General features: G+C 46.2%; 1 protein-coding gene across 1 annotated transcript in view; it reads left to right on the forward strand.

Annotated features, from left to right (window-relative positions):
- Nucleotides 1-3,086: 3,086 nt before the first annotated feature.
- Lama3 (laminin subunit alpha 3) overlaps nucleotides 3,087-13,752 on the forward strand; it is a 234,597-nt gene continuing 223,931 nt past the window's right edge. The window contains exon 1 of the mRNA XM_076554744.1: nucleotides 3,087-3,429. Within this exon, the coding sequence (XP_076410859.1) occupies nucleotides 3,148-3,429 (282 nt within the window). The 5' untranslated portion in view covers nucleotides 3,087-3,147. The remainder of the gene's footprint in view (nucleotides 3,430-13,752) is intronic.

Below are 13,752 nucleotides of genomic sequence, written 5' to 3' on the forward strand. Positions count from 1 at the left end.
GCAAGAAAAACAAAAACAAAAAAAATCAAAGAAACCTGACATTTTGATAGATATTGCATTCACTCTGTAGATGGCTGTGTGGACTATTGTCATTTTAACATTTTATACACCAACCCATAAATATAACACTTTACATTTACAGATATTCCCTGCATCAATGATGTATTGTGATGCTTATTTTGATCATCACCCAGACACACCTTGGAAGAGAGACCCTCAACTGAAGAACTACCTCAAGCATATTGGCCTATGGGGGGGCATTTTCTTGCTAATTGGTGTAGGTGGGCTCAGCACACTGTGGTTAGGATCATCCCTAGAAGGTGGTTGTGAATGTACCAAAGGGTCGCTGGAGGTGAGCCTGTAAGAAGTGTCCCCCAGGGTCTCTCTTTAGTTCCTGATTTGGGGTTCCTGGCTTGCTTCACCTGATGGGTTGTGAGCTGTCAGATGAAATAAACCCTTTCCCCTCCAAGTTGCTTTTGGTCACGGTGTTTATCCCAGCAACAGAAAGTGGACTAGAAGCTGGGCAATAGCTCACACCTTTAACCCTAGCACTTGAGAGGCAGAGGTAGGTGGATCTCTGTGAGTACAAGGCCAGCTTGGTCTACAGAGTGAGTTCCAGGACAGGCACCAAAACTACACAGAGAAACCCTGTCTCAAAAAAACAAACAAACAAACAAAGTGGACTAGAACACCTGCCCCCCCCCACCGTTTATTGACTGTATGAAGACATTACAAACTTTACTTCATGCCTTGAATTAAATCTTTTCGTGTGCTGATGACTTGTAAAGTTTTTTGATGGCGGGCAGCAGCAGCAGTAGAGAGCCCCAGGTTCCCCACACACCCCAGAAGGTGAAAACACAAAACTCCCCCCATGTGGCTAAGCTACGTCGTCAGTAGGTTAGGTGTCCGAAATTCATCTTTTGACTTATGATATTGTCACTTTATGATGAGCTTATAGGATTTTGCTTCATTGTAAGTCAAGGTACATCTGTATCAAGTTCTTTTGAAACATCTTTGAAAGATGTTCAGTTTTTACAGGACAAGGTTGAACTTTTTAGTTTACTTTATTCCTAAGAATTTTATTCTTTTTGATGCTGTTATAAATGGACTTGTTTTTCTTAATTTCATTTTACTAGTGCTAGAGATAGAATTGATAAATTGTGCATTTTTATATCATTTCCTTTTTGTTAAAGATTGCAAACATGTCAAGATATATTTCTTTAAGGTTGTTTGTATAGCCTTGCAATAATATTTAGGGTCTTATAAACTTAAAACGAACAAACTAAACAGCTTCAGGGAAACATTGGATCAAATCTTGATAAACATCCCTGATTATTTCAGGGCTATAAATCTCTACAAGGAGAGCTGCAGGACAAGCTATACATTGAGTCTCTGGCTAAACTGCAAATTCCTCCCCTAAATGGAAGGTTCTGCACTTTTACCAAGAGTGTGCTGATTTCGTGAATTCTCTTCCATCCTCGGTTTTATAGTTAATTCATTTTATCAGTTTGATAAGTGAAAGATGAGGCTTATCGGTTGGTATCTTGTTTGCATCTTATTCCCAGGAAGATCAAAATTCTAAACCAGCGATGCTTATCTGCTTTAAATTTTGTTTTTATGTAAGTTGCCTGTTTGCTCTCGTAGCCCTGGTGTCCAGCCTTTCTGTGTTTGTTTTGTAGAAGCTGCATTACTAAAGGATTAGGCAGACACCACGTATGAACAGTTTCTCTTGCCCTTGCTTTCCACTTCTTGTTGATTACGGTGCTGACTGACGTTTTCAGTCCGTTCTCACGGCTTCTCCTTTCTATAGGTAGGCTCATGAATTCTGTTCCCTCCATGTTCACGAAGAACAAACAGAAGATTGAGTAGGTCGCATAACTACCCCAGCAGTTTATAAATATACCACTGGCTCAATCCTTCATCTCAGTCCACTCGAGCTTTTACAGCAGAGTAAAAGCTTTACAAAGTCGCCCTAGACCGTGACGTCACGAACAGACGTCTTGTGGTGGTTGGGATTGCGTCCTGGTTTCTACACAACAATCTTTTTACTGTGCTCTCATGCAGCACACTGCAAGTGCTGGCCTGCACACTCTGGTCTCTTATTTTTCATTCGTTTGTTTGTTTGTTTTGTGATGGGGTTTTGCTATGTTGCTCAGGCTGACTTTCAACACTCGATCCACCTGCCTCAGCCTTCCTTAGTGTTGGATTGCAGGTGTGGGCCACCATGTCTAGCTTGAGGCTCATTTGTAAGGACACTGATCCCGTTCACCAGTACCAATCCCACGATGTATTTACTTGAGTGTTCCTGGATATAAACCTGTACAAGCGGAACTGCAGGGTTTCAGCCTAGGAATTTGTGGGGGAGGGGCACGGATATTCAGACCACAGCACCTCTCCTGTGCCATTGTGTCCCCAACTCTGTATCCTGGCGGAGCAGTGTTTTCACATCTTGCCTCTTTCCCCCCGTCCCTAGTCTTCAAAGCTTTAGTCCTGTTTGTCTGGGACTCTCAAAGCCCTTAGCATGCTGGTTTCCACAGCAATGGCACCTCCTCTATTAGCTTAGAGGGCCTATTGTGGACTCCTTGTTGGAGGGTGACCAAGCTTCAGCCGTGAGGGAGTAGCACCTGGACATCTAAAGGATTCCCCGAGGGACCTTTCCAGGTCGGCTAACCACAGCGTGCACCACTGGTTTGTGGTTTAGATGTGTGTTTTCCACCACTGCTAATTCGGGGAGAGCCTTTAATCCCTCGCCTGGGAACGCGGAACGTCTTTGACAAAGTTCTTCAGGCAGAGGCGGTTTCCTGCAAGCCTCCCAGAAGCTGGAGACCCTGGATATTTGGAAAGAAGACCGCTTTGATTCTCTGACCAGGCTGTTAGGACAGTCGGAGGACCCTCGCTGGTGCTCCGGGCTTTGGGGAGGCGGGGGAGGGGGGTTGCAGCCCACAGAGTCCACTCCTGCTGGTTCTTGATGGCTCTGGTGCCAGAAGTAGCTGTAGGTTCCGCAACCTAGGCGGGCTCAGCGCGTGGACCTAGGGGCGCGGCCCGGGGCGCCGCCCACTTCCCGGGGCTGCCCAGGAGCGCGGGGAGTGGCAGCCGCCTGCTCCTCGGTGCCACGCCACGCACAGGCAGGAGACCCAGCGCCACGGGATGGCGGTGGCTCCAGGGTGGGCACCGCGATCCTCACCGCCGCTGCTCACGCTATTGCTGCTGCTGCTGCTGATGTCGCCTTGCTGGAGCATGGTGGCTCAGGACCCTCGGGCGGCCGCGCTCAGCCTGCACCCGCCTTACTTCAACCTGGCCCAGGCGGCAAGGATCTGGGCCACCGCTACCTGCGGAGAGCGGGGTCCGGAGGTCGCAAGGCCCCGGCCCGAGCTTTACTGCAAACTAGTGGGCGGCCCCACCGCACAGGGCAGCGGCCACACCATCCAGGTACGGTCCCCACCGGTAGAGACGATTGGGTCGAGAGTTGTGACTGGCTTTCTACATGGGCCTGTCACCGTGGCCAAAGGATGGGTCTTCTTTTCCTCACTGGAGCGAATGACCACAAGTGCAGGGGACCGGGCTGTCCCAAGGCCAGACTGGCTGGGGATGACCTGGGCGCAGTGCTCTTGGTACAAGCCAGTGGGAGCGCCGCCCTGGCCGCATGCCATCCTAGGTGGGGTGGGCAAAGCCAGAGTGAGTGAAAGCTGTGGTCAGGTTCCAGCTTGTAGAGGAGGAAGCTCGAGGCTTCGTAGCAAATGTCCATCACCCAGATGGCGCCCGGCCAGCCCGGGACTGACCTGGGCTTCAGAGGCGGCTGTCTGCCAAACTTTCAGGTTTTGCACCCTTATGCCTAGGAGACTTGGGTAGCATTTCAGGTTATATCCGTAGTACTACTTCACTGTCGGCAAAGATTCATTTCATCTGATGCGCCAACCCGCAGTCCCAGGGGCCAAGGAGACCTTCAGTGGGCAGAAGCAGACGCCACACTCTGGCAAGCACCTGGTGGAGATGAGTGTGCCTGCGGTCGGTGCGGCTTAATCGCATCTGGTGATGTGCCAGGCCCTCCACCCAGGCCTCATCTTGGGCTGGAAGGTGCTCAAAGGAGGAAGCTAAGAAACAGCATTTTACCCTAGGGTGGGTGTGAGTGCTTGAATCCAGCCCTAAGTCCAAATCTTTGCTCCTGGAGTGCTGCTGAGGAGAGGAAGTGTGGCCTGAAGAGGGAGTAATTCTGGAGCTTAGAGTGTCTGGGTTAGTGTGTTGGGCAGTCTTGACTGGTATCACCATAAATGATAGGTAGTTGAACGAGCCATGTGGTAGATGCGAATTTGTGTATAAATTAATGCATGTGAGCATTGTATATATGTATATATATAGTGTAAATATGCAAAAAGGGGAATAGAAGATAATGATGATGAAGATACTTTTAATTTTCTCCAACAGATGCCAATTGTTTTTGCTTTAATTATTTGTTATTGTGGCTCATTAGACATGTCTACAAATGTAACTGTGACACATTTAGTTTGTCACTTGTCGCCCAACGGTTCCAAGTTGGTCTCACAGGTCGCACATCTGAATGATCCCTGAAAGGATGGAGGCGCATGCTGAGGACATAGCCCAGTGGTAGAGTTCTTGTTTAGCATGTAGGAGGCCCCAGGTTTGATCCCAGTACTAAAAACAAACAGAAAACCAAAACAGCATTCTCCGCTGCAAGGCATGGTGGTGCATACCTCTAATTTCAACACTGGAGAGCCTGGGGCAGGAGGACTGAGAATTTGAGGTTGACTCAGCCTATATGACAAGTACAAGACCAGCCTGAGCTATATAGTAGGACCCTGTGTGGGAAAAAAAAAATCATTAAAATTTTTATGATGCTGGAACTAGTTTCAGGATACATGAGGAGCTCATTAGCCTCTTCAAGTGCGTCCCTGACATGCTCTTTTCTAGCATACTTAGAACACAGACTGAGAAGTCAGAGTGGCAAATGGCATGAGGCGGTGACCTGCCCTTGCTCAAGAATGCACAGCGTTGGGGGTGGGGTGAAGGTCAGGGCCATGTCACTTTTGTTGTCCACTCACTGTCCTCTCTTTTATCTCTGTTTTCCTTTTCCTTCCGACTTTGGATTCTTTCTTCCTTTCTTTGTAGTGTAGGCTATTTGAACAGTGTCCTGGGTCAGTTACTGTTGTGTTTGGAAGCACTGAATTATAGTACTGTAGTACAGACCAAAAGAACATGCTTTTCACTTCAAAACATTTTGGATGGTGACAGACAGAGGAGCCACCAAGTTGCGCTGGGTGACAGGTTTCATGCTGTGCGTACTTACGCAGAATTCACTCGGGTTTTTTTTCCCCGCAGAAACTTGGTGAGTCATTGCTCTCATTTCATGCTAAATTCATCATTCTCTGCTAAGGAAAATCATGTGCTTTAATGTTTCAGACAACCCGTTCAAAAAGCACTGATAGTTTTCTTTTGGGAAAAAAATACATCAGAAAATTTTATTTCCCCGTTTAAATAAATGAAAATATGAAACTTTTAAAGTTAATGAATTTCTGGCTTTGCCACAAGAAGGCAGGCACACATTCCCAAACACCTGCCTTTCAGAATGCTTTTTCCTCCATGAGGCACGTATTTTCTTAGAAATGTGTTTACTTTCCACACACTTTTGGCTAAAACAGAGGGTCTGTCTTTATTAGTCTGCAAATATCAGGTCATTGTCCAACAGATTCCTGCTGGCAGCCAATTGTCATCCCAGACAGTCAGCAAATTTGCAATGTTTGGGGGAAAATCCATGTAATTCTTTCTTTAAAAAGTGTTTTATTGTTGTATATTAATTATACAAGACAATGGGTTTCAATTTTCACACTTGCAATCACATCCATGCATCGACCACCATCTCCCTTCCCTTCTCTCCCTCCTCCCACCCCCTTTCCTAACACTTCAGCTTCTACTTTCCTTAAAATTTACATTCTGCACAAGAGGGAGAAGCAGGACATTTTCTTTCTCAGTCTGGTTCATTTTGTTTATAACCTCCACCCATAAAATTATTTTCTTTGCCACTTCATAACTGTAATTTTGGTACTGTTATAAATCATAATGCAAATATCTGTGTTTCCCGGTGGTTTTAGGCCACCCCTGTGAAAGGATTGTTTGAACTGAAGGGTCCAGACCCACAGGTTAAGAACCACTGCTCTGCTGTGTTTATTCACCACACTTTCTTCATCCAGTCATCTGTTGATGGACAGCTAGGCTATTCCACATCCTGGCTGTTGTAGGCAGTGTGAAAATCAACACAGACATGCAGGTATTTCTATTGTAAGCTAGCTTTGACTCCTTTGGGTACGCCCCAGGACTTACAGTGTAATTGCACTATATAGTAGTTTTATTTATTCATGCTTTAAGGAACCTCCATTCCGATTGCCATAGTGGTTGCACTAATGTATATCCCCACCAGCACTGTGTAAGGACTTCTTTCTATGAATTTCATGAGCACATCTTGTTCTCTTCATGGTACCATGTTGACTGGGATGAGATGCACTTTCAGTGTAGTTTTGATTTGCATTTCCAGACTAAAGATGTCAAACACTTCTTCATGTATTTACCGCTGTTTGCTATTTCTTTTGGAAAGTATCACATCAGTTTGTCTATTGTTCCGGGGATTGGTTTTTTGGATTCTTTGTATATCCTGAATATTAGTCCTCTACTAGTTGAGTCGCTGGTGAAGATTTCCTCCCATTCTGTATGTCCCTTCACTCTGTTAGTTGTTTCCTGTGATGTGTAGAAACTTTTTTAATGGTATACACTCCCATCATCATGTCTTGCTATTATTGTCTGGACCCTTGGAGTCCCGTGAATGACGTTTAGAATGTCATGGTGTGTCCCTGTAGCTTGATGGGTCCCCCTGTTTCCCATTTCACACTAAGGTCTTGAATCACCTTGTTTTGATTTTCATCTGGGTGACAGGCAGGAATCTACTCTAGTGGTCTACATGCCACCGTCCAGCTTTCCCAGCACAATTTGTTAAAGTGGCTAGCGCTAGTTTCTCCAACATATGTTTTTGGTATTTGTGTTGAAAATCAGTTGGGTGCAGCTGCATGGGTGTGTTTGGGGGGTTCTCTATTCCTGTAGTCTGTTTCCGGTTTTGTGACAATCCCATGAGGTTTTAGTTACCGTAGCTCTGCAGTATGACTTGAAGTAAGGTACTGTGACGTCTCCAGCATCGCTCTGTTTGATTAGGATTGCTACGGCTGCTCAGGGTGTATCTGTGTGTTCAATTAGTTCTGTGAAAAAGCCACTGGGATTTTGATAGGGATCACACACACTGAATCAGTAGATGGCTTTTGGTAACATAGACATCTTTGTTTTTGTTTTTGTTTTCTGAGACAGGGTTTCTCTGTGTAGCTTTGTGCCTTTCCTGGAACACTCGCTTTGGAGACCAGGCTGGCCTCGAACTCACAGAGATCTGCCTGCCTCTGCCCCCCCCCCCACTTAGCCTACATCTTAAATGTATTTATTCTGCTTACTCATTAGCACAGGAGTTCTTTCTGTCTTTGTTGTGGAATACTATTTTAACTGTGTAAAGGCGTGTTACATTTGTTTCTGCTGCTTTTGTTAACAATTCAAAGATGTGTTACATTTGTTTGATTAAATAAAATTAACCTGGGTCAGGAGGCTGCATCAGCAACTAGCTCACAGGAAGTAGTAGGGAGGAACTAAATTCGAGGGTTCTTTAGTGGGGGCTGAACAGAAAAGGACAACCCCCCTTTTTTTCCCAGGAGACATGAGCTCCTTGCTATCCAGCCTCTCTGGACTAGCAGAATCCCACCTCAACCTTTGAATCCCGAGTTCTATAGAAGGACAGAGATTCGATGAAGTTTCCTTTAGTGGCCGTGATAGGGCTGGTGCCTGAGGGACCTGGACTCGGCCTGGCTGGGCCAGTGCTGCTAACAGCTGCTGGTAGCTGGGGAGCTGCAACTGTCGGTTAAGACAGCAGTGGCTTGCGGGGCCGCCATTGCATTGAATGCAAAACCGCACATCTTTGGGGGTCTTCTTCAGGTTCTTTGTTCAGTGTTGTATAGTTTTCACTGTAACAGCCTCTCACCTCTTTGGTTAGGTTTATCCCCAGGACTTTTTTAGACCTTTATGAATGAGATTATTTTCCTAATTGCTTTCTCAGCAGAATCATTATTGGTATAGAAAAAGCTACTGAGTTTTGTGTTGATTTTTTTTATACTGTTACTTTGCTAAACCTGTTTGTCAGGTCTAGAAAGTTGTTGGTAGATCTTTAGGGCCTTCTAAGTATAGGATCATATATCATTTGCAAATAGGGATAATTTGACATCTTCTTCTTCCATCTGGATACCTTATTTACTTAGTTATTTGTCTTCCTGCTGTAGCTAAAATTTAAGTACTGTGTTGAATAAAAACAACAGCAGTAGGCATTCTTAGCTTCTTCCTAATTCTAGAGAAAATGATTTGAGTTTTTCCCCTTCGGTATGATGTTACCCGAAGTGAACGATCTATAGCATTTATTATGTTGAGTCACAGTGCTTCTATATGTAGTTTCTTCTGACCAGTTATCATGAGGCGATGTTGATCTTTGTCAAATGACCTCATGCATCTGTTGAGGTGATCGTGTGAGGTTGTTATTGATTCTATTTGGGGCAGTCATATTGACCAGCTTGCATTTGTTGAATCATCCTTGCATTCCTTGAATGCAACTAACATTTTCATGGTGCTTGATCTTTTTAGTGTTTGTGGAATTTAGTCTGCAAATATTTTGTTGAACATTTTTTTCTTTTTTTTGCATTAATGTTCACCAAGATCATTGGTCTTTTACCAATTGTTATCCTTATTTGACTTAGGTATCTGGGTAATAGTGGCTTAATGGGATTTTATCACTAGCAATCCATGGAGTCTGCTTAATGAGCAAAGGAATTTATTTGGGGGTTAACTCACAAGACAGAATAAAGGAATTTGTTGCAGGATCCTGGAAGGATGAGGCATGATCCAACGCTGTTCTCTGGTGAGATATGCCCTGGTCCGTCCCAGCATCCAAAACGAGTAGCAAAGTGAGCCTGAGTGCATCCCAGATCTTACGGGCGGCCACACCCCAGGGGCGTGTACTCCAAGGTCATAGGCAGGTGCAACAGTTACCTGCTGCCTCACTGGGCTGGTACTTCAGGGCATGGCGAGAACAGCTACCCATTACAATGGCTTTATGGCTGACATTAGAAAAACTCCTTCTCTATGGAGTAGAGTGAAGATTATAATGTCAGTTCTTCTTTAGATATTGTATGGTCAGCAGTGATTATTCTTTGTTTTGTTTTGTTTAATATGGTGTTTCTCTGTGTATCCCTGGCTGCCCTGGAACTCACTCTGTAGACCAGTCTGGCCTTGAACTCACAAAGATCCACCTGCCTCTGCCTCCTGAGTGCTAGGATTAAAGGTGTGCGCCACCACCGCCTGGCAGTTAAGGTCATTTCCAATCAGAGTTAGCGTGGAAGTGTGTGTGCTATCTTCTGTCACTTTGTTGTTTTTACGCTATTTCATTTTCTCCTAATTTGTGTTACAGTTCACAGTTGTGGGGAAGTCAAGACAGGAATCTGAAGCAGCTAGTCACATTCCACAGTCAAGGGCAGAGAAAGGGTGAATTCATGTGCGCTTACCACTCAGCTCACTTTCCTCACTCTTACACAGTCCAGGATGGACCCTAGGGGATGGCGTTGCCCACAGTCGGCTTGGTTTTCCCACCTCAGTTACCATAGTCGAGATACCCATCACAGACACGCCCACAGGCCAGCTTGGTCTGGACAGTTCCAGGTGATTCTAGATTGCGTGGAGTTGACACTTAGCTCTAACCACCACAGGAACTAACATGTCCCAGAGTAGCAGCTCCCAGTCACAGCATTCTGCTTTTACATCGAGAAACTGAGAAGAGCAGAGGGATTCTCCAGGGGCAGTGCTGGGCAGTTTCCAAATCAGCTGTGACCAGACTTTCCTTTCTGGTTCATTTCTGCACTGGTTCTCAGGCTGCCTTGCCATCGTACGGTCCCCTCCCCCCCCCCCCCCCAGCAGCCGGGCCATCTGGTCTGTGCACGGTTGTGTCCCTTCTCACCCTCTGACAACCAGTCTCTGGTCTCTCAACAGGGCCCTCTGTTTAAACCTCAGTGCCTCCTTTTAGTCTCAGGTTCTGCCCAGAAGCAGTTTCCTGCCTGTTTCCGAACCCGTGAGAATCGGGAGTTGCCGCCGGCCTCAAACCTGCGGTTTTCTCTCCCCGCCTTTGCGAGTCATTTTAAATACTTCAGCACGAGATGACAAATAAGCGCTGCACACTCAAAAGAATTTCACGCTCACTTCTCATTTCAATTCGGGTTGTATTTGTTCTATTGGTGAAATTATTAAGGCCACTCCACGTAGTTAAAAGGGAGGTTCATTTAGTGGTGTAACTTACAAGTAAAGGGATAGGTAGGTTGCAGGGTCTGGGAAAGACGCAGCGCAGTCCAGCGGTGTTCTCTGGAGAACTCTGCTCAGTCTACCTCCAGCGTCCAGGGTCCAGGAACCAAGAGAGGCAGCATATCCAGATCTCAGGTCTTCAGGGTCCTCTCTTGGCCCCGCCTTGTAGGCGTGACAGTTACCGAAGCCTCAATGGGGGTTGGAACTTCCAGATCAAAGCTGGAATGGCTACCCACTACATTGTTCTGCTGTTTAAGGCAAGAGAATCCATATTTTATTTGACCATGAGTCATGGTCACATGCTAGGCTGGTGGCCTACCTCCTCTCTCAGACACTCAAGTGATCACCTGACTTGGAGACTAGGTGAAGGCCCCTATGACAATCTGTATATTAAATATTAGCAAAGCTGAGGGGTTTTTTTTCCATTTAACTATCAGCTGTAGCTTGGTTGTTTAATTCAGGGTGCCCTGGGTTACTTACCTCAGCCAGTGTTGGCAAGAGTTGTCCCAGGTACGGGTAGAACAGGTGTGAAGTGAGGAAAGGCCTCATGGAGATCCATATCTGTGGTTTCCCCAGGTTTGCCAACTGAGTGCCACCTCATGCTCCCCAAGTCGCAGTTTTACTGATTGGTGGGTTGGCCCTGATGTCACCTTTCCAGCTTTTGTTGGGTCTGTAGGACAGGCCGTGGGCAGGGGTGCCTCTCCCCGACAGAGTGGGAAGTGGTGTCTCAGGTCCACTCAGCAGACTGTGTCTCTGGGTCAGGGCGGAAGTGTGTAACTCTTCTGTCTGGAGATACTTTCCTCCAAAAGGGAGAATGAACCAAGGTTGCTTTCTGTTCCAACAGTTGAGGGCCTTGAGAAAATGGACTAGCTGCTGGCAAGAAGCATGTTTGGGGAAGGAGGGAAAAGCTGAGCTCTGGAGGCTGGCCTACCGGCCGCTGTGGCCAGGGTGGGCAGGAGCTTGAACGCATTTGTCTTTCAGAGACATGAGAGGTGCTTGGGCACAGGCAGAGGAGGACGCAGAGTGTGGCTCATCCCTCGTTTGTATCTGAGTGAGGCTGGACTTCGATCCCCTTATGTACGGCTAGTGATCGGCATCGGAGGAGTTAACTAAAGCAGTTCTGTTTCCTCGAACTTTCTAAAAATAGATCTGTGAGACCAGCCAGGAGTTAGAATCTCATGCCAAAAGGATCTAGAAAAATTAAAGTTACAAAATGAATAAAGGTCATTTCTTAAAATAGACTGGTTCCAGGGTAGTGGTTTATTTTTGGTGGTGCATCTATAACAGCAATGCCCGTATTTTAATGGAAGCTTGTGTCAGCAGGCAGGGTGATTTATAAGTCTGAGTTTTGTCCTAAAGATCCCTTTAAGAAGGTTTTGTATTGTCACTATTACTCAGATTTTTGAGTCTTTGTTTTGAGAGACTTCTGTGATCCCAGGGTCCTGTCCCTGTCCTCAGCTTTCTCACGTAGCCTGCAACGCAGCAGGAGTTTAGAGAAGATCGGTACGGGGTGGTGGACGGGCAGGGGTTAAAGGCTGTAAAGCAGTTAACCTGGTGGGTCGATGTGAAGGAGGAACAAAGAGGATGCCACATCCCAGGACTGGTTAGAATGTCCTCTTGCCTGTGGAACTGGAGATGTTACATATTAGGACACTGGACTAAAGCAATGGTACCACAGAAACGGACGGACTGCTATGTTGAAAGTATAGCATCAAGTTCAGGGGCAGAGATAGCTCAGTGGTTAATGCACTTGATGTTCTTGCGGAGGACCTGGGTTCAGTTCCCAGCAACAACATTAGGTGGCTCACAAATGTTTGTAACTCCAGCTCCAGGCGAATGATGCCACTGGCTGCAGGCATGTGCATATAACCACATTCAGGCACACACTCTCCACATAATTAAAAATAACAAAAGGAAAATATAACCCAAAAGCTTGGACTAGCTTGGCGTAAACACTACAGTTATCAGGGGTTAAATGCACATGTTTGCCGGTAGAGATCTTGAATTTGTATGGTGACAAGCCCACCCACCGTCCGTTCATCCCTGCACGCCACTGTGGTTTCTGTAAAGAGCGTGTGTTTGGCTCGGATGACACCGATGCGCGCGCGCGCGCGCACACACACACACACACACACACACACACACACACACACACGCACACACACGGACCAGTATGAGAGTGTTCGCTACTTCCTATAAGCCACAATGTTTCAGCTGTGTGCTTGTGTAACTTGGGACCAGTGATCATAAACAGGAAACTGAGTCACACCAAAGCTCTGTTTATAGAACTATGTGAAAGAGAATCGTTTGTTAACAGGGCCTTTCCTTTCATTCATGTAAGATCCTTGAGTGAGGGCTGGGAGATTGAAGAGAGTTACTGTGTTCATTGACATACTGTAACAATTATTAATGGTAAAAGTTATTTTGAGAATTCAGACAAATGTCCTATACACTTAGGGGCGACTAATACCTTTATTTATTTTATATGAGTGTATGAGTGTTTTTTTTTTTTTTCCTCTGAGACAGGGTTTTTCTGTGTTGTTTTGGTGCCTGTCCTGGATCTTGCTCTGTAGCCCAGGCTAGCCTTGAATTCAGAGATCGGCCTGGCTCTACCTCCCAAGTGCTGGGATTAAAGGCGTGTGCCACCACCGCCTGGCTTTATATGAGTGTTTTGTATGTATGTATGTACGTATATACATGCACCATGCGTGTGCCTGGTATCCACAGAAGTCAAAAGAGGGTGTATGATTCCCTGGACCTGGAGTTACAGATGGTTATGAGCCACCATGGGGATCCTAGGAATTGAACCCCAGTCTTCTGGAAGAGCAGCCAGCTCTCTTAACTGCAGAACCATCTCTCCAGCCCCTCTTTATTTAAAAGGAATATTTCTAATATTTGTCCGTGCTTGTGGATCTCAACCAAGGTTGGCAATGAAAGGCCGTGTATAAAGCACACATGGAGAGGACACACAGAGTGTTTTTGGTGAGTCGACTTGACCTACCAGTGAAGAAGCACGTTCCACACACCAGACACCACACAGCAGCCACTTCAGCTTGCTCTTAAGCAAATCCCATGGGGCTAATGCTCCTCTGGGGCTGCCGAAGCTACAGGTGTCTGATCCTTGAATAAGCAGACTCTTTGTGCTCTGAATTCCTGTTGCCATTGAGAGTGGGGATCAGTTCATCTGAGAGAAAGAAACCTGCAGGCAGAGGAGGAGAGGCCCAAGATGCTGCTCATTCCAGCCCCTCGTACAGTGGTGTTCATGGAGTCGGCTCTCCCGCTGCATCTTCTTACTCCACAGATGAAAACCATGTCATTTCT

The sequence above is a fragment of the Peromyscus maniculatus genome, chromosome 19 (genome assembly GCF_049852395.1).
Source record: "Peromyscus maniculatus bairdii isolate BWxNUB_F1_BW_parent chromosome 19, HU_Pman_BW_mat_3.1, whole genome shotgun sequence".
Lineage (NCBI taxonomy): Eukaryota > Metazoa > Chordata > Mammalia > Rodentia > Cricetidae > Peromyscus > Peromyscus maniculatus.